Genomic DNA, 21,798 nt, shown 5'->3' with positions numbered 1-21,798 from the left:
CAGAGAATATGGAATGGATAATACATATTTATTTTAAAGTAGTAGCAAAAATATTTCAAATCAAGTATTTTTATTTAGTCGTTAAGAAGTGATTTTCTTACAGTGTTTTGCACAAACTATTGATAGTGTGGATTTTTTTTGTATAGGAAAATAACATATTTTCTTAGATATAATTTGGTTTTTCTATTACAAATAGTATATTCAGGTAACACAAAATTCCCACACATTGCACTGTAGAGAACTCCACTAGGTATCCTATAAAGTACAGAGGATTATCAGGATCAAAATGGAATATTTATAGAGGTGGAATGGAAAAATTATTTCTCCTTGCTTTGTAATTTGCTGCCATAGATGGAGGACAGGAGTCACTTTGCATTGACACACTATTTCTGGAGTCAGGCTGCCTGTCAGCTGGTAAGTGCTGATGCAAAGGTAACTGATCTTGGGAAAAACATGGATCTATAACACATAAATTAACATCTCTGAGAGGAAGTTTAAAATAGATGCATCTGATACCTTGTTTGTATTGCATAGACTTTCAAGTCCATCATCTTGATGTGAGAGTGATGTGTGTTTCTTAGCATATCTGAGCTTCGTTCCCTTTCCTCTCATCAGAGTTAAATTAACACATCTCAGTTGCACAAAAATGATTATTTTTTTTCTTCAGAGACTAGTTCTGTAAGACTAACTAGTGAAAAAGCTTTAACCCAGGTCATCTGATGCCCAAGAATGAACTGTATCTGACTTTTGAGATGTAATTTAAGGCTCGATAACAACAGGCTTTTTCACAGTTGGGTGTGTCCACCATCTGCAGGTGCTGATGGGCTCTTTCAAAATAGAGGGTAGTAGCATGAAAAAATATTTAAGCAGTAATGAGTGGAAGTTTGCAATCTTGAAAGGCAAAGTCTATCATTTCAGAAGAAAGAATGGAGGCAAATATCTTTGAAATGTCTGCAAAACAAGATATACCAGGCTTGGGCATATTCTGTGTTTTCACACCCATTTCATGCCCATTGCCTGAGAACCTCAGTGCCTGTCTCACTGGGTACTGAAAAAGTGCCGTGGGAAACAGATTCAATTGCCAAATCTCTGCTTTGTCCTGCCATTGCAGTAGGAACAGACAGACAGGCTGACCGTGTCTGGTGCCTCCTCACACCCAAAGTCCTTGAGAGAGATGGTGCCAAAAGAAACGGCTGAAAACAACCAAGGAAGGGAAAGCAAAGGTACTGGAGGGGACTGGAAGGACAAAAAGTGTTTAAGACACTCCTGAGAGAGCTGAGAGAGTATGTGTACATGGGGCACTGCATGAGAAGCTGTTCTATGAGCAGGTAACATTTGAGGTATAGATAGTGTGAGTGTGACCTTAATGAAAACAAGTATGAAGCATAGAGCAGTGAGATCATGGTCCTTCTCCTCACAGTACCTGCCTGACCACTGAAGAAGCATAGAAACAGTTTTGGGAGTCTTGGACAGGGTGGAAAACACTGGTCAGTCACTGGTAGGTCACTGATATGTTTGATTTGGAAAGAAATACCTCTCTCTGAACAAGGTGGGCATCAGTTTCTGCTGAGCAGTGAAGGCTTTCCCACAGTGCTTGAACCCAGCTTTCCTTCTACTCATCTGCTTGTTGCTTTTTGGTTTCTCCTGCCTCCTGGTCCTCACTGCACATCTGTCTGGGTATCTTTTCTCTCCTGCTCCACCCCCTTGATCTGCTCTCCTACTGAAGCCTTGATAGTCACTCCAGCCCTGTCAGTTTAACACTGTCCCAGCTTGCACTGTTGAGGTTTCTTTCTTTACTGGGAAGGTAGGATTGGTCTGACTGAACATGAAGCTCTAACTTGCTGCCTGCTGGCACTACACAATCAACTGTCCCTGTTGAGACAGTGCACCCTGTGGCACCCCTGAGGAGCCACCTGATAAGTTGACAGGGGATGTCCAGCCCCTGCTGCAGCAGCATTTCTGCTTCTCTCTGTGCAAAATGAGACCCGACCAGTTGCTCTTCATTTTGTGCAATTTATAATTAATTTGTAATTTGAATAGCTTGTACTTGTCTTTATGGAGTTACATCTCCTGTCTGAAGGGACTGTTTCAGTTTAAGATGCCATAAATTCTGGTCACTGCAGTGGTAAGCCCCATATAATACATTTTTCTCCATCCATACAGTGTTCCTCATCATAACTGGTAGTAATCTGGGACCTGATGAGATTGCAGAACTGATTGTAAGACATGTTGGTTGGTACAGACAGACCCAGAAGGTGTCTATCTTTGTTCCTAGCTTTCTGATTGCCAAGTGACAGCACTCTTGCTTTTAATTGAAAGCTCAGCCTTCTTTTTGGCATCATCTGGACTGTCAGGAGTACAGTGTTCTTCTGCTCAAGAAATGTTGGTGTGTCATGGCTAGCAAATGAATTACAAGGATATTTGTCAAGTTTTTCTGTCTGGCCAGATTTGTAGAGCACAAACTATATTATTATTCTGTAGACAAATTAATATGCCAAAATGCTCTCTCAGCAATAACAAGCTGTAAATCACAAAAATAATGTCACAAAAACTTTCATGACATGCCAAATATTTCTCACCCTTAGGGAGTGAATTGCTAGGGAAGAACCACGTGTCTTCTAAATACTGAGTTTATAACAAGGGGTGGGAACACTGTCCTGATTGTTGGTGGCTTTTCATCTGTTCTTTGAAGATTACTCATGCAGTTGCCTTTTTCCAGAATAATTGTGGTACATAATTACTTTTCCTTTTTTCACTTGGCTTCTCTTTGTTGATGTTATTGGCAGAAGGTTCCTGCTCCCTCTACTCTCTGGCACCCACCCGAGTTCTCTTCTGGATGATCTGCTCCCCGGAGGTTATACAATACCATGCTATAGAAAGGGTTCATTCATGCTACATTGTACTTGCAGATTGTGACACTAAAAGTGGCATCACATTCTGCTTACACATGCCTAACACTTTGTTGGCCTGCATCAGAAGAGCCCTGAATGCTCTGCCTAAAGCAGAAGCCAAACTTCCTTGTTATGCAGATAATCCACTGTTTAGTAGATGCCATACCATTCAGGCTTCCCCCAAACAATCCAAGTAGCTATTGCATGTGTGGATTGTTTCCTAAGCATGTTAACAAGCCCTGTTCCACGGGACTGCCTCTGACAGGACTGCCAGATGGGCGTCTCAGCTGAAGACATGAAGGAACTGCTGCTCTGGAGAGAGTGGATTGATGGAAGGGCCAGCACCTTCCCTTGAGGTAAGTGCAAGGCACCATCAACAGCCCCGTTTCCCTAAAGCCATGGGGAGACCCACAACAGGGTTGTCCTCTCATGGCAGGTGGCCAGAATTTTTCTCTGGGAGGGAAAACACTGTCAGCCTGGCAGAGGGTCAGTGAAGATTTCACACTCTGGAGAGGGTGTGTTACATCAGCTGCACGGGACCAAAGCAACAAAGCAGCTCTAAGGTTCCTCTCTGTCCCAGTTTTCCCTTCCTTCCAGCCCTGCCTCCTTAGGTGCTGCATGTCAATGCTGTTCTGAGCCAGGGCTGGCTGAGCCATGCTGTCTTTGGCTGACTGTGCCTGTGAGGTCCCAGGCTTTCCCACTTCTCCCTGTTCAGAGTGGCTGGGGTGACAGCAGAAGAGGGTACAGAGGCCAGCCCTGCAGCATGAGGAGCCAGCACATCTCTGCAAAGGGCTCACTTTTCTTTCTTTCATGCTGCTGTAGGGATGGCTTTCCCAAACCACACCCTCACTCACTGTTTGCTTTTCCCAAATGCTCTGGAAACTGCTTGGTAAGGCTGCAGTGAAGGGAAGCCAGGACACCATGAACCATGGAGCACATTGTTGTGTGAAATCCTCCTCAGTAAAATTCAGGGAACTCAGCTTTTGTTTGCTTGGACACTGGCATCATCATTTGCAAACGTGGGAGCTCACTCACAACTTTGGTTTCCCTGAGTGGGATGTAAAATGGGAACCCAAAAGTGATCTCCAGGAGCGGACCCGAGCTTTTCTGTTCCAGAAAAGAGCTGTTGGGAGAGTTATGCAGAGCTATTCACAGTCCTTATTCGCACCTCAGCCTTCAACCTGCAAAAGTGAGCCTTTGATAAGTGTAACTTCTCTGTTCCCTTGTGGTCTCCCAAGATCTCTTTGCACCCCATATGGCTTGAGTCAATATATTCTGAATGTGTATGTCTGGGACAGTACAGAATATTTCAGAGCAGGTGTCACCAGAGCTTTATGAAGAGCCACCAATGTTCCCCTAGAGGTTTCCAAAGGACCACAGCAGGTGCACTCCACTCAACATCACTGTGCCTCTTTGGGAAACCCACAGCACACGTGACTTCTACTGATGTTCTGACCTCTTATTTTCAGTCACTCTTTTGCAGTTGTGCTCTCATCTTACCTCTCTGATGGGGGACTTGTCTATATCCTGTAGTGTCACACAGCCCGTGGGGATCAAATATTAAGTCACCATCTCAGTTGTCAAAGCAGCAACAAACTCAATCCAGATTTTCATGTTATGGTGCAGATTACTCAGCAATCAGAGCTATTTTGATACATTAGATGCAAAGGATCCAATGAGTAGTAGGGGCTTCTCCCACAAGGCTGATAGGCATTCCCTGTGTCCCAGGAATGTCATTGCAATAACTCTGCTGATATAAAAAGGGACATCATACTTCTTGTTGCTTCCTCATGAAGCAGCACCCAAACCCAAGTAATTTTCTAAAACAAGAGACTTTGTCAGTCCCAGGGCAACAGGAGAACTGGTAACACTCTGTTCTGGTGAACGGGACATTTACAAGACAGAGGAGACAGAGAGCCAAGCTCTTTCATGCTGGGATTTCCTAATAATTTGTTTAGCTAACACAGTTGTATTTGCTGACTTTCAGCAACACCTGTTAAATGCTGTTGCCCAAGATATGTTTTAAGGCTGAAGGACTGACAAGTTGCCCTTGCCAGTCCAGAAAATGCACAGGAATGATCTTCTGTTCTCCTTCTTCATTGCCTTTTCTTCCTCCCATATTGCAGATCAGGAAAGATACCTTGACATGAAGTTCTCTCAGCAGGGCAGGACTACACCTACTACAAGCCTCAGCACTTACACTCCACACACCCACAGCATAACTGAGTCAGCAGTAGGGCTGCCCACACAAGCATCCATGGTGGGGGTTCCTCAGGGACCTTTCTATCTACCAGCAGCCAGGCTGCAAACACAGGACCCAGAAGGATCTTGCACATTCTGACAACCTCTTCCTAAACATCCCATCACTTGGGAAAGCAGCAGCTGGTTAAAGCCAGGAAGCTAATAACTGTAATGATTATGGAAGGACTCTGCACAGGGGTGTGAGGGGAGGGCCTGCTCCTGATATGGGGAAAAAGAATTCTTCTGAGATCCTAGCATCCCTGGTGGCTTTTCCCTACTATCCCCAGGTTAAAAGTTTGTGAACTGTAGCTCCAGCCTGCTGTCCACCTGCCCTGCTGATGTCTTCAGCAAAAATTCCATCTCTTTGTGTGTTATCTTTTCCTCAAGGTAAGAAGCCACCAGCAGCTGACAGGTCAGGCTCCAGCAGGTAGCCCAGTCCCTCATTTTCACACCAAAATGCAGTAATTTACTTAGTTTTCTAATGTATTTTTGATGCTGGAGGTTCATGAAGTACCTATGCTGGCACCTTTCCCTAAGCACTCACATCATGTCTGATACCCCAGTGTCCAAAAGTCCAGGAGGGAAAGCAAGTTCTTTCAGTCTCTTGGACACACTGTTCCCAATGCAGCCTAAAGGGATTTGCTTTCCTCACTGTGAGAAAGCTCTGCTGGCTTATGTTCAAACCAGCATCTTCCAAACCCCCCTGTCCTTTCCAGCAGGGCTAATGCTAAGATCCTCTCCAGTCTGTATGATATTATTCTGCATCAGGTGCAAAACCCCTCACTTAGAGTTGTAGAATCACAGAATGGTTTAGGTTGGAAGGGACCTTAAAGATCTTCTAGTTCCAACCCCCTGCATGGGCTGGGACATCTCCCACTAGACCAGGTTGCTCAGAGCCTCATCCAGCCTGGCCTTGAACACTGCAGGGGGCACCCACGACCTCCCTGGGCAACCTGGGCCAGTGTCTCACCACCCTTACACTAAATAATTTTTCCCCTCTTCCAGTTTAAAGCCATTGTCCCTCATCCTGTCACTTCATGCCCGTGTTCAAAGTCCCTCCCCAGCTTTCCTGGAGCCCCTTCAGGCACTGGAAGGTACTCTAAGGTCTCCCTGGAGCCTTCTCTTCTCCAGGCTGAACACCCCAACTCTCCCAGCCTGTCTCCAGAGCAGAGCAGCTTCAGCCCTCCCATCATCTCTGTGGCCTCCTCTGGACTCACTCCAGCAGCTCCATGTCTTTCTTGTGTTGGGGAATCCAGAGTTGGACATAGTGCTCCAGGTGGGGTCTCTCAAGAGTGGAGCAGAGGGGGAGAATCCCTTCCCTTGACCTGGTGGCCACGCTGCTGGTGATGCAGCCCAGGAGTGGGACACTTCCCTACTCAACCTGTGTTCTTGCTGAGATGTGACTTCTTGCTTCTGGTCTCAGAGGCAGTCACAGAACAGGGGGGAGGGGGAGCCATGTATGAAGGGGTGGCAGAGAGTGAGGCAGCTGCCTGGTCTCTGTCTCAAGAAGGGTCTATTTTCAGCACATCCAAGTCCTCCCTCTTCCGTAGGAATACCAGCACTTGCAGAGCCTTGCCCACGCTGCACTGCTGAGCAGGACAGCCTGGATCCAGGGTCTGCTTTCATTCTACCTCTTCTCTTCCAGCTCTACTGTTCTTTGCATTCCACTGCAGTGGGGTCCAGCCCTGCAGAGATGGAAATATCAGCAGAAAGTTAACAAAGACAAGATCCATTTCCTTTCCCTTGTACCATCAAGGTACCGTTGCTTCTTCCAGCAGGTCCTTCCTTTCCCAAGGACTGGTACCTTTCTGGCTGCTCCAAACCTTTCTACAGAATCACCACAGCTACACTAAGAAATTAAACATGTCCAGGAATTTAGTCCAACTGGCACAGGACTGCTTATGCTTATAGCAGTAAATTCTTTCTGTATCAAGAATGGTGAGACTGGATGCAAACTGTACTGTGAATGGTCCAGCATGTGCCAGCTGTCCAGCTGAACCTTAAGAGACTGATAGCTGGCAGAGGTCAAAATCTTGACAGGGAATCCACTAATATTTTATCAGTAAAAGTGACTGGCTTCCTGTAACTTCAAATGTTCTTTAGCGTAGTGCAATTTATTAGCCAAAACACAATATGAGACAGTTTTCTCCATTGCAATTCACCAATGTTAACATAAAGCAGACAGGAAATAAGAGAATCGAGGAGTTTGGAGACTTCTTTGGAGACTTCTTTGCAAGAAGCTTACAGACCATCATGATATGAATATAAATTAATCATTGGTGGGAGAAAGATCAGCTTCATGAAAGAAAATAAAGCTGGCAGAAAGGATGAGTAGCTCAGATCCTTTTAAGTTGTGCTCGTATGAGTTGCCAAGTGATTAAACATGAGTCTTGGCAATTTTTGCTTCTTACAGAAGAACACTCAAGAACAGGCTGCCTAGAAACTTTCTTTGGTTTCACCATGCTTTTACAAAGGCAGGAAATTAAAGAAGTGCTATCTTTAATTGGTAGTTTCAGTGACACACAAGCCCTAGGTACCCAATATTTTTCCTGGTATTTTGGCAAAGATGACCTAAGAATGTTTCAAGCTATTGAAGCTATTGTTTCTATATGGTTTAGTTCAATTTTTCAAGCTAATTTACTCTTCAGTATTTCTTGCCTGTGTTTCTCTTATCTTTGTGTGTTCTCCCAGTTCAAAACACTAATGAATATACTGATTAAGTCCCTGCTAAGTAAGCTTTTGTTGTGGGTATCAAGTGCTTTTACCAAGGACTGTAAATAGCCAGTCAGTTTCTGTGGACTAGCTACTAATATATAATTCTTCTCTTGGAAGACTCATGCAGCACAGTGGTAATGGGCTGCAAGTTTAGGCAAACTTCTGATACAAGTTTTTCAAGAAACCATGCTCTTCTGGAATGATTTTACCAATCCACTTTCAAGTAAGATATGTAAATAAGCTACATTTTTAATCCTAATTTCTTCACTTTATCCTTTTTGATTTGTTTATTCAAAATGTGAATTGTGGGCAAGATTTTTCAATGGTCTATAGATCTTTCTTTCAATACACATCGTGTTTTACAGCTGACTGCTAAACTATGAAGTTAAGAATTATCCTTTTTAGCATATTCTGATTCAGGTAAATGACAACCAGGAAATTAAGCAACAAAAATGTTAACATGTTTCTTTTCACTTTCTCAGTGTGTCAATTTTAATGTCAGCAAGGTTCCTTTAGAATAGGAAATGAACTGAGATGTTGCTGAGATGGGGCTGTTGGTTGTGATCAGTGAGATCAAGTTTACCAGATTTGCAAGGATTAATTAAGGTTCTCCTAAACAATCAGGACATTCAAGTGGTTTTTTATATTGAAAGTTTTTTTCTAGTGATGTAATTATATGGTAGTAAAAAATACAGCAATGAGGTTTTCCTTCAGTGTGCTTAGAGAATGGATGGGGTCTGCCCAGGCCTCTTCAGCCTTTATAGGGAACTGATAATGGCTGAGCTTCTGGCTTTGGCATGTGTCAGCTACAACACAGAGTAAGATAAACGTGGACCAGTGAATTTAGGCTTGCATTTCAGCTATTTAATTATGCTGTTTCTTTGCTCTGATATTGAAACCACCATTACTGGAATCTCATTCCATAAGGAAGCACTTGTAGCTTAAGAGGGAGTCAGAGTTTAATCAGTCCTTGAGCTCATCAGATAGTTGAAAGTTTCCTCCAAGACATGAGGCTGATTTCCTCTCAAGCTCTTAGCTAAGCTGTCTCTAAATTATCACCTTCTTTTGGAAGAAACAGAGCTTTCCATTCCTGCCAAGATGCTGGTTGCATTGCAGGAGCATGTTTACAGCATTGCCTACAGAGATGGTGCAGTTTCCTTCAGATGATACATCTTTGGGAACTATGGATTTCCTTGTGGCTCAGGCAGACAGAGCGTTAAGATATTTTTAATTGCACTGATTTTTTCTTAATTTGCATTATAGTGCAGACATCATTTACTCAAATGTAAGACTGTGTTCTTCAATACACATAGTACTGCCCCAGTTGTACATCTTTGAGGGAAGAAAAGTAAGCTGCTGGTGAGTAGGACCAGAGTCAGGCCAAGAATAAATATACTGGATAATTTTGATGTTATTAACATACCCTGCTCTGGCCATTTCCATTACCTTGGGTACTGCCTCTTGTGAAACAAAGACTGCTGCACTACAGACTTTGGCCATGCTGGTTCAGCATGGTGTTATTTCCCTCAGAAACCATCCTTGTGCCTAGGAAGAGATTTGAGTGGGACAAAGAAAAAGGTTCAGCTAGATGTCACACTGGGAATGACAGCAAAGACTGAGGGACATTAATATCAGAGAGAGGACATATGAAGGAATTAGCTTCTCCAGCCATCCCCTGCTGAGCCCTGGCAGTGGGAAACAGTATTTCTTTTCTCAGCTGTTGCTGTAACCTGGAAAGAGCCTCGAAAGGCTCATTTCAAGGTCATACTGAGAAGGTAGGTCAGTGCTGCAGTAGACACAGTGGCTTCTGGAAAAGGCAGTGGGAGCGTTTCATTTATGAAACCCTTCATGTTTTCAGATGAGCTCAGTTGAGGCATTTCCCCTAACCCTCCTGGCAGAGCACAGATAATTATATTCTTCTCTCTGCAGATTCAAAATCGCTGAATTTGACATTGTGCCTGAGTGCACATAAACATAAGCAAATTTAAATTGTTATTGTTCCCTCCGAATCCATTTCACTTAATGTGTAGAAATTTGGTGAGGCTCCATAACACGACAAGAAGTTCTTCATAATTTTATACTCTGATTTTTTGCATTGTCTTTAGACAATATAAGAAAGACAGTGGCAAAAGCTGTTATAGTTTGGATTTGATAACACCATTTAGTAAAAACATAGTTCTGTACAGTAGATATGTAGATACAGTAGATGGAGACTGAAAAAAAATCCAGAGAATGTAGAGTCTTTTTTCAGAATTTGTACGAATATTGTTTCAATTATCTTCCCTGATATTCTTAATCTACTACACAGAAAATGAATATACACAATATGATAATCTTTCCTTAAGTAAAATTAAAATTAAGAATTGGGCATATGTCTCATGTACCTTTAATGCATACCCCACCTGGAGTACTCCCTTCAGCTGTGGGCTTCCCAGCACAAGAAAGACCCACCTGTACAAGTGGGTCCAGGGGAGGGCCACAAAAATTCAAGAGCTGGAACACCTCTCCTATTAAGAAAGGCTGAGAGACTGGGGGTTGTTTAGTCTGGAGAAGAGAAAGGTTCAAGATGGCCTTCTTGCAGCGTTTCAATACCTAGAGGGGGCTTGTAGGATAGATGGATAAAGACATTTTAGCAGTGTCTGCAGTGACAGTAATCAATGGTTTTAAACTGAAAGAGGGTAGATTTCTAGCAGATATAAGGAAGAAATGTTTTACCATGTTTTACCATGGTGAGGCACTGAAACAGGTTTTCTAGAGAAGTTAGAAATGCCCCATCACTGGAAGTGTTCAAGGTTAGGTTGGATGAGGCTTTGAGCAAACTAATTTGTTGAAGGAAGTCCTTACCTACAGCGGGGGTGTTGGACTAGATGATCTTTGAAGGTCCCTTCCAATGCAAGCCATTCTGTCATTCTACTAATACTTAACTTGTTGCCAGAGGATTCTGCCTTTACAGTTCAGATATTAGAGCTTCCCTGAGAATGGGAGACCTGAGCTCCCTCCTTAATCTGATGGGACAAAACCATCAGCTCTCACATCCTCGGAGAAGTCTCTGCCATCCTTGCTTCTCCCATGGTTTTCTTAACCCCATGCTCTGATCTGCCAAGGCTCTCCTTTGCCCCTGGGCCAGGACCAATAACCCCTGGGCTACTGGACACCACATGATACCATAGGGCCTTATTTTGGAAAAGGTTTGGTTTTCAGTCTGGGGTCCAGCCACCCAAAATGTGTGTGCTGTATTGTCAGAGCCCTTCTTGGAGCAAGCTCTTCATGCACAGGGTAGAGCCTTATGCTGGATATTACCTTGGGTCCCATGCATCATATTTCTAACCTTGTCCCTGTTTCCCTGACCTGTTTCAATAGCCAAAATGCCAATGACCAGGAGAAGAGTGTGTTTAGGTCTGACAGCATTTAGAGTAGCTCAAGTGACTGTGCCCTTTCCCCAAAACTAGATGAGTCACTCCTCAGGACTATCAACAGATCCCCCTTTCTCAGAGCATCAGGACTTCCTACCACCTCTAGTGCTCATATGTAGGCAGCACTATGCTGGAACAGCATGAATGTATACATGTGCAAATACTAGTTTGTGGAAGTTCTAGGTAGGGAAGGGCTGAAGGGATCTTTGCTTTTTTCCTAGCTGGTGAATTTGATGGTGGGAGCATAAACGTGGGAGACAGTCTTTGGCTGGAGCTGTGCTTTGCTTATGTTAGAGGAAATGGAAAGAAGGGCTGTGTGTTGAAGGATAAACTGAGGACTGCAAATCTCTACCTAGGTTGTCTTATGGATATGTGAGCTGGTCTCTGGGATGGTGGAAGGGTTCTGGAATTCCTCAGGAGCAGAAATTTCTGCAGGAATGGAAAAATACTTTGGTTGATATATAGGTTCTAAGGACCTGTAACCACTCCTTGTTGAAAAGGGGTATGAACATTAAAATGCCACAGGATTCTACAGGCCTAGATCTTTACCTCAGCAAGTTGCTTTATTCCTGGTACAGACTGACAGGTCAGACTTGAAAAAAAGACATAAGAAAGAGCTGAGGACCTTTCCTGAATTGCCAAGATGAGTGCTTTCTGAATGAATTAAAACATCATCAGAAAAGAAAGGAGCACCTCTTCTTCAGCTGCACTGACCTACCCAGCAGAAATCACAACATACCCTATAACACCTTAGCACAAATTCATGAACAGGCTTATAGCAACTCTTGAAGAATCTCCCACTATTTCAGGCATACAGGTGGACACGTGTGTAAGTGTATGGATGCTTTCTTCAAACACTGGAAATTACCTCACACGTCTCTCTGAGACTCCAACCCAGTAGTTCAGCTGGACCATGACCTCCTATTGCTGTGACCAAACCTGTGTCTCATGGCTATTAATCTTGCCATGTCTGTGACCCTCAGATCACTCCTTTACATTCAGAATTTACCAACACAACCACAAAATGCTTTCAGTAATACTTATTTCCTCCTTAGTGGCCTGCCTAATGTATTGCTCTTAGGCATTTCTTATAAGCTTCACACCATCACATGGGAGAGATAAATGCTGTCACCTTATTGTACAGCTGGGATATCTGCAGTGCAGACATACCAAGCAATCCACCCTGGGTCATACAGTGAGTCGGTGGGAAAGCCAGCAATAGAATCCATAAGTCCTGCATCCAAGTTCTCTAAGTGCCTTGACTAGCCCAGATTCCCTCCTTAACACCCATGTCAAATTATTTATAGGAGATGTATTCATATAGTCAGTAAGACATCAAAATTTTCTAATAATATCTCGTCATGTCAAATGACAATTATGCCCTTAGTTCAGTTTGCCAGACAATGCTTTGCCAAAGAAGGTTTGCCAAAAATTTTTTGACCGAAGAAAGAGGAGGCATCTGTAGCATCTGCAGACGAGAGCGTATAAAACATGCCTGTGACAAGTCTGCCCTGTCTGCACAGGCAGCTTCAAGGTAAGTGCACGGGGTCTGCAGGCTTGCAGGAAGAGGATGGTGTCCTTGTGTACCACCACATTCCTGCTGCCTCCAGTGCTCACTTCCAGGAGGGCACTCAGTTTCTCAGCGCAGGTTTTAAATCAGCTTTCAAGGCACCTGCGCGTTCTTACCCCGAGTTTCTGTGCAGCAAGTAGGGAGTTGCCATTTCTGTTTTACAGCACTGACCAGCTGCCAGCCCACGAGCCATCCATCTGCTGTCACGAGAGGTAAGAACCTGATTTATTAGTTTTTAGAGGGTAGAGAAAGATCCTTTTGGGTGGGATTTCTGTATGGCTGAGTGAATGGTCACTTTTCACTGTATGTTTTCTAACCCAGGGTGGTCACAGTAGAAGTTGGTGGGGTGATCAAGGTTGGTAAGGTTTTCAAGTGAATTGTAGAATCATAGAACAACCCAGGTTGGAAGAGACATCAAAAGATCATCTGGTCCAATCTTCAAGTGTCTATGTTTGAAGTCTCTGGCCATTCTGGTGGACCAGAAAATCTCCACAGGACATTGCTCACTTCTGCTTAACTTACCTAACAGGGAGCGAGGCAAACTGACTTCCCATCTTTGCTGTTACAGCATTAGGACTGGCTTAGCAGAGTAGGAAAAAGTGCAAAATTCAATATTTCATCTCAGAACATGTGGATTAGTATATTATTCTGTCAAAAATTTGCCATGAAATCACTAAAGAAATGAGTAGAAAGATCTGTAATATGAGCAACCAAGCTCTGTTTTCATCTCTGTAAAACACAAAGCTGTCATTTGTTCCCCTTGATCTTCTGCCTGTTCTCTGCCTCACAAAAAAATGGAAGCTGCAGCCCTCCTCCCCTGTAAGCCACCACCTGTTCCTGCAAGGACAAATGAAGAATTATCATGTTACTGTCTCCTTTTAGAACAAATATAACACAATATTAAAGGCTGTGTAAATATTAGGCACTTATCCCTATAGAGGGTAGAAATAAATAAAAGGTCCTAAGATCCCCACTGTTTTTTCTGGGGAAAAAAATGACCAAAAAAGAAGTTTTCAGATAAATCAATCCTAGCTTTAAAATTACTTGTTTTTAAGCTCCTAAATTGAGCTTTGATCTTTGTGTATATTTTTTATTTCTCTTGAAGTCATAGTAATTTTACAAAAGCAAAAAGAAAATGATAGAAATGGAGCTCTGTCAGTGTGCTGTGGAACAGCATTGCTCTGCTTTCACAAAGTGCTGTAGCCCTTTATACCTGGATCGAAGAACTCACTGAAGTTGGTCAATAACTGTGTCAATAATGCAATAATACAACAATAATGCAATAATACAAACATTTTAGAGACTGAAACTGAGCCATCAAGATGCTCGAGTTGTCTGTACATCACTCAAGGCAGTGGTGAATGAGCCTTTTGAGTTTTCTAAATTAGTGTTAGCTGGGAAGAAACTGCATTGTAACACTTCCAAGTGATTTTTACAGGAGTGCCTAAGCAGCAGAAAGGAAGATTGAGGTTATTAACTCCACAGTTACAGAGCCTAAATACTTGACTACTAAATGACTATGCGATATTTCAAATGCAAATTCAGTGCAGTGGACCCTAAGCCAAATGATATCCTAAAACACAATTTTCACTTTTTCTATCAATATTGAATCTGCCTTCTGAAAAATACGCAATTGCTTCTAAAAAAGCTGTGCATAGAATTAATATATTATCTTTCTTTTTTCAAAATTTTTACTACTGATGCACGCTTGATTTTGACACACTTGAGCAACCTGTCCACTCTTCCCCAGTGTTCTCTGCTGACGAGCGCCTCAACAGAGCACAGCCATGGCCTCTGGAGATGCCGAGATGGCTGTTTTTGGGGAGGCAGCTCCTTACCTCCGGAAGTCAGAGAAGGAGAGAATTGCAGCCCAGAACAAGCCTTTTGATGCCAAGTCATCTGTCTTTGTGGTGCATCCTAAGGAATCCTTTGTGAAAGGGACAGTCCAGAGCAGGGAGTCCGGGAAGGTCACTGTCAAGACCGAAGGGGGAGAGGTGAGTGAAAAACAAGACTGAAGGTCACCATTTGATTCCCAGTCTCAGCTCTTAACTGGCATACATGCATCATCTTCTTCTCTGACAGACCTTGACCGTGAAAGACGATCAGGTCTTCTCCATGAACCCTCCCAAGTATGATAAAATCGAGGACATGGCCATGATGACCCACCTCCATGAACCCGCTGTGCTGTACAACCTCAAAGAGCGTTATGCAGCCTGGATGATCTACGTAAGTACCAGCAGCAGCCTTCCTTTGGGCAGGCAGCAGGAACGGCTCTGCCAGGCTCAGGGGAAGCCAACGTGCTGTCTCCCTTCCTCCAGACCTACTCGGGTCTCTTCTGTGTCACCGTCAACCCCTACAAGTGGCTGCCGGTGTACAACCCGGAGGTGGTGTTGGCCTACCGAGGCAAGAAGCGCCAGGAGGCCCCTCCACACATCTTCTCCATCTCTGACAACGCCTATCAGTTCATGCTGACTGGTGAGTGGCTCCATCTGTCTCAGCAGGATTGTACCATGACATGCTCTGAAGGCAGACCCCATCTCAACAGTACAAAGAGATTTTTTCAAAGCTGTCATTGTTCTGATGCTTGCCTGCTATTGAACATGGTACTACCTACACATAGTTTTTTCTGCTACTTTTAAAGAAAGACACACCTGCATTAAGTGAGGTGTGGTATAGATTGGTTGGTTGGCCAGCTTTTTAAGTTGAGTTGACAGCATCGGTTTGACAACGTTAAATTTACCTGACTTTGTTTCACTCTTTCTGATTTGTTAATTGAGTTTTAAGTCCTGTATCTCTGTCTCCTCCGCAGATCGCGAGAACCAGTCGATCCTGATCACGTACGTAGATCCCTGCTCAGGTCCCTGTGGGGCTGCCCAGGGCCAGGGGATCTCCTGCCTGACCACACGCTCTCTGCTTCTCTTGCCTTTGACAGCGGAGAATCCGGTGCAGGGAAGACTGTGAACACCAAGCGTGTCATCCAGTACTTTGCAACAATTGCAGCCAGTGGGGAGAAGAAGAAGGAGGAGCAGTCTGGCAAAATGCAGGTAAATTAACAGAGACTGGCTTGAATCAAAGCTTTCCTGTGTTCCTGACATGGTTTTGGAAAGGAGGCAGCAATAATTATGGTCCTGCAGGGAACGCTTGAGGATCAAATCATCAGCGCCAACCCGCTGCTGGAGGCCTTTGGGAACGCCAAGACCGTGAGGAACGACAACTCCTCACGCTTTGTGAGTTGGTGCTTTGGGGAAAATCTCTGAATTTGGGCAGAATCTCTGAATCTCAGACTGAAATGCTGCTTCTTGTGCTCAACAGGGCAAATTCATCAGAATCCACTTTGGAGCTACAGGCAAACTGGCTTCTGCTGACATTGAAACCTGTAAGAGGCTCCTCTGGCCTGATCCCATTCCTTCCCCAGTTCTCACCTCTACGTGTGGCCTTGTGCCTGACTCTTCCTGCCTTCCTTGCCAGATCTGCTGGAGAAGTCCAGAGTCACTTTCCAGCTCAAGGCAGAGAGAAGCTACCACATCTTTTATCAGATCATGTCCAACAAGAAGCCTGAGCTAATAGGTGGGCAAGAATTACTAACTTGGAGGATAATTGCTGAAAACCTGCTCACACTTACTTGCTTAACTAAACTCAACCTGCATGTTCCCTCTTCTTTCTTTCAGACATGCTCCTCATCACCACCAACCCATATGACTACCAATTTGTGAGTCAAGGTGAGATCACTGTTGCCAGCATTAATGACCAGGAGGAGCTGATGGCTACAGATGTAAGTAAAAATTTTAAAAGTTGTACCTATTGTCATCTCTCCCAGACAAAGCTTTTATTTTATTGCTCCTATTGCAGAGTGCTATTGACATCTTGGGCTTCACTGCTGATGAAAAGACAGCCATCTACAAGCTGACAGGGGCTGTCATGCACTATGGCAACCTGAAGTTCAAGCAGAAGCAGCGAGAGGAGCAGGCAGAGCCTGATGGCACAGAAGGTATTGGCAAAGGCTACGGTTGAACTGTTAGAAATAGAAGTAGCAATAATAATTTAGTGTTTCAAAGATGGAGAAAGAGAACAGTGGAAATGTATAAAAAAGTGTTTACATGGAGCTAGTATATAGGTGTGAAACAGCCATCCAAAATATACTTTCTCCAATTACTACTTAATTTTTATTTGATGTAAAAATTGTGTATGTGTCCATAATTCACCCCTGGGACGCACAGATCTGGATAATGCAGCCTACTTGTAGTGCTTATATTAAAGACGCTTTGAGAAGAGAAACATTTTCAGAAAATCTATTTCTCATTGCTTTTTAAATTCATTAAATTCAGTAAAGCCATTACATTCAGTGTTAGAACTTCTTTTTCATAAATCACATGCTATTAAGGAATTTTACCCAGGTAAATCCCTTGAATTTCTTTCTTCTCCTTTGGCAATTCAAACCCATAACTGTCACTGCATACTAGCATTAATTGAACATCAGTCTGTTGCATCATTCTCCTTTAGGAAAATACAGGTAGCCCAAGTATCTAAGTGTATGTTTTGGATTACACTCAGGAAACCAGTTCTGGTGTTTTGTTGCCTGGCTTATAGATACCAATTAGCAGAATTTGATCACAAGGATATTTAGTATCGTAGTTGCTTTAGAAAGGGTTAATCACTCAAATGCTGCTTGTCTTGTTAGTCTTAATTTGTCTGTCTCTTTATCCTTATACTTAGTTGCTGACAAAGCTGCCTACCTGATGGGTCTGAACTCAGCAGACCTGCTCAAGGCCCTTTGCTACCCCCGAGTCAAGGTTGGGAATGAATATGTGACCAAGGGGCAAACTGTGCAGCAGGTAACCACCAACTGGGAACTGGGAACCTCTAGGTTGTATCACCTACTTTTTGGTCCAGGCACTGATTTTCTTCTGCTCCGTTCTTCTTTGCATTAGGTGAACAATTCAGTAGGTGCTCTGGCAAAGGCTGTCTATGAGAAGATGTTCCTGTGGATGGTTGTTCGTATCAACCAACAGCTGGATACCAAGCAGCCCAGACAGTACTTCATTGGTGTCCTGGACATTGCTGGCTTTGAGATCTTTGATGTAAGTATTTCAGGTTTGAGAACTGCTCTTGCAGGGGAAGACTGCTATATCAGAGGACTTCCAGGTAATATTATTCTGAAGGTTTAACATGCCAGTTTTTTGTAATGTTCTGGAAAAAAAACCTTCCTTTTCTTTTGTGCCACAGAACAAAATCCTCAGAAATTTCATCAGTACAGCAAAAGAACTGTTGTTTGTGTAGAAGTACTAAATAGAACCTTCTGTGTTGTAATTTGTTAAGGACTAAAAAAAAAAACCCAACATAACTACAATAATTTTATATAAAAGCTTCTAAAACAGAACTAGGATTTGGAAAACAATTGGCAAACATGTAACAGATTGAAGACATGTAAATTGCTTAAAGGACCAAGGAAGGAATAGGTAAATATTTAATAAGAAATATCAGCTGTTTAAAAATTGGAGACCAGGGCATACACTCTTCTTTTTCACTGAACTGAAAAATGCCACTTGATGACTTTTAGGAGATTCACCAGGAATATTTGCTCTGGAAAATTTCTGTTTTCATTATGTAAGAATTTATTTGAAGATCTGCACCTAGGTCCTGCTGTAGTGTGGTCCTGATAATACAGTTATGTTTTAACTATGGAGATTTATAAAGGTGTTGAGGATGAACAAGAACTGTGCAAGTTGATAATAGGTGGTTGTGGTTTTTTTTCCCCTGGGAAGTTCAACAGCCTGGAGCAGCTGTGCATCAACTTCACCAATGAGAAACTGCAACAGTTCTTCAACCACCACATGTTCGTGCTGGAGCAGGAGGAGTACAAGAAGGAGGGAATTGAATGGACATTCATTGACTTTGGGATGGACCTGGCAGCCTGCATTGAGCTGATTGAGAAGGTAATTTTTTAATTCAAAATACTTAGTGTTTTCAGGAATTCATTCTTTTAAATTGTTTTTAGAAAGATCCCCTCTGTGGTTAGTTTCATGCATTCAGTTTTAGTTGAAATATCTCTTAATCTGTTCTATTGTTCTATTGTTTATTATGCATGACATACAAACCCCACAAATAACTATGAAAGTCTTTCCCCACCCACCTTCTCTATGAAAGGTATTTCCACCTGCTTGATTAAAGGACTTTTTTTTTTTTTCTTTATCAAAACCACAAAGCAGCTCCTAGAAGAAAATAAAAATATTTTCTTAAGTTTCTGGAATAAAGTTATCTGGACTATACATTTTTTCTAGGTTGTTCGTAGTAAAGTATGTACAGACCAGTACAGTCAGTGACCAACCTCTGAGAACAAGAAACTGAAAGAGATTTCCTGTACTTCCATATAATGTAGGGAGCTTGTTAAAAGTACAAAAGCTGAAGTTAATATGCAATGGACACTTTTCTGAAAGACGTTTTAAAATATAATCTTTCTCCTCCTGATTTTTAACATGTTTTTTTGGCATAAACCCCAGTCCTGTATCACTGTGCCAAAGTCTGAGCCAAGCAGGTGAATCTTTTAAACTCACTTTGTAGAAAGAAATCTTCTTTGTGGCAAGGGTATTGATTTGTTTCTCAGCTTTCTGTCTTTTACTACATTCCCTTTAAGATCAAGTTACTCTAATGCATTCCCTCTATTTTATTATTTCCCAGCCCATGGGCATCTTCTCCATCCTGGAAGAGGAGTGCATGTTCCCCAAGGCAACTGACACCTCTTTCAAGAACAAGCTCTATGACCAACATCTGGGCAAGTCCAGCAACTTCCAGAAGCCCAAGCCTGCCAAAGGCAAGGCTGAGGCCCACTTCTCTCTGGTGCACTATGCTGGCACAGTGGACTACAACATCACTGGCTGGCTGGAGAAGAACAAGGACCCTCTGAATGAAACTGTCATTGGGTTGTACCAGAAATCATCTGTGAAGACCCTGGCCTTACTTTTTGCCTCCTACGGTGGAGCAGAAGCAGGTTAATTTTCTAAAATTGTTCTGTGGTTTTTTTTCCTCCAACATTAACAATATGTAAAAATGCAACAAAAAAGGATAACATGAAAATCACGTACTGTTTTGGCAGAGGCTAGTAGTGGTGGTGCTGGCGGTGCAAAGAAGGGTGCCAAGAAGAAGGGTTCTTCTTTCCAGACTGTCTCAGCTCTTTTCCGGGTAAAGCATGGGTTTCATTATCTGTAAGTGACATGAACATAGTTTAAAAGCTATGCTATCTCATCTCCTGTTCTTCTCATGATCTTTGTTTTACAATGAAAGAAAAATAAGTATTAAGTGAGCAGAACTTATTCACTGCCTTCTCCTAGTAATTGTCTGTTCAAATTTGGGATTTGTTCCAAACAGTCTTCAGGTGACCACCTGAATTTCTTTTAAAAGTTCACGTATATTATTTGTGAGAAATAAATTTTGAATTGGAAACATTCTTGGTCCTAATATTCATTATGTTAGCTCTTTGGCCTATAGATACAGGATATACAGAAATGAATTTTTTTAATCTAAGCTGCTACATATGATCCCACAGGAGAACTTAAACAAGCTGATGACCAATCTACGGAGCACTCACCCCCACTTTGTCCGTTGCATCATCCCAAATGAAACAAAAACACCTGGTAAGATGCCCAAGCAGAAAGAGGACTTGCTCTGATACAGCCATTCCCAGGCACTGGGAATTGTGGTGTTCATGTCTGCTCTCAACTTCCAGGTGCCATGGAGCACGAGCTGGTGCTGCACCAGCTGCGGTGCAACGGAGTGCTGGAAGGGATCAGAATTTGCAGGAAAGGATTCCCCAGCAGGGTTCTCTACGCTGACTTCAAGCAGAGGTGAGAGCTCTGCTCTTCTCAGCATCATTAGAGCAATGTTGGTTCATTTGCAGAGGCTCATTCAGGCTGGACTCCATTGTCAGCTCTGTGGAGCTGTTGGGGTTCAGCAGCTAGGGTGTGTTGGTTGGGAAAAACCAGCCTTATGGTCCTGTCTCTTTTCACAGATACAAGGTGCTTAATGCCAGTGCCATCCCAGAGGGACAGTTCATTGATAGCAAGAAGGCTTCTGAGAAGCTTCTTGGGTCAATTGATGTGGATCACACCCAGTACAAATTTGGACACACCAAGGTACAAACCGTCCTTGACTCACTCACCCTGTGCCTGTGCTTTGCTCTGCCTGTCAGTGACCTGCTGCAACACTCCCTCTCTCCAGGTGTTCTTCAAAGCTGGGCTGCTGGGGCTCCTGGAGGAGATGAGGGATGAGAAGCTGGCACAGCTCATCACCCGCACACAAGCCAGGTGCAGAGGCTTCCTGATGAGAGTGGAGTACCAGAGGATGGTGGAGAGGAGGTAGACATTCCTCATCTTCTGTTAAAGTCACTGTACTTGGAGGAAAGTGTTGACACTGGTCATACTGAAAATATTTTATGTATATTTTCTGCTTCAGGGAGTCCATCTTCTGCATCCAGTACAATGTTCGGGCCTTCATGAATGTCAAGCACTGGCCCTGGATGAAGCTGTTCTTCAAGATCAAGCCCTTGCTGAAGAGTGCAGAGTCTGAGAAGGAGATGGCCAACATGAAGGAGGAGTTTGAGAAGACCAAGGAGGAGCTTGCAAAGTCTGAGGCCAAGAGGAAGGAGCTGGAGGAGAAAATGGTGAAACTGGTGCAGGAGAAAAACGACCTGCAGCTCCAAGTGCAGGCAGTGAGTATCATTATTTTCCTTTTCTTTTTTTTTTCTTTTTTTTTTTTTTTAATAGAGGAAATGTATAAAGAAGATCTCAGTCTCAGTCTTATTTCATCCTGCAGAACTCTCAAATTACACACTATAGCTGCAATTACAAAACAATTTAACTAAATCTGTAATTCAGGCCACATTCTTTCCCTTCTCAGTCTCTCTCTTTTCAAAGTGGAGTTTAAGCTAAAAAATGCCTTCTGTTGCCTACATGCACGTCTCCTTATGAGTTCATGA

The 21,798-nt window shown here is 43.1% G+C and overlaps 1 protein-coding gene and 1 long non-coding RNA gene across 2 annotated transcripts in view; one reads left to right on the top strand and one right to left on the bottom strand.

Annotated features, from left to right (window-relative positions):
• The window catches only part of LOC127391681 (uncharacterized), a 184,778-nt gene that overhangs the window by 136,536 nt on the left and 26,444 nt on the right, over window positions 1–21,798 (bottom strand). The window lies entirely within an intron of this gene.
• LOC127391678 (myosin heavy chain, skeletal muscle, adult-like) overlaps window positions 14,618–21,798 on the top strand; it is a 107,843-nt gene continuing 100,662 nt past the window's right edge. Inside the window, exon 1 of the mRNA XM_051634709.1 lies at window positions 14,618–14,824. Within this exon, the coding sequence (XP_051490669.1) occupies window positions 14,618–14,824 (207 nt within the window). The remainder of the gene's footprint in view (window positions 14,825–21,798) is intronic.

Source organism: Apus apus, chromosome 17, assembly GCF_020740795.1.
Source record: "Apus apus isolate bApuApu2 chromosome 17, bApuApu2.pri.cur, whole genome shotgun sequence".
NCBI classification, from domain to species: Eukaryota; Metazoa; Chordata; class Aves; order Apodiformes; family Apodidae; genus Apus; species Apus apus.
The sequence above is the reverse complement of the archived record's forward strand: the minus strand, read 5'-3'. Positions and strand labels throughout refer to the sequence as shown.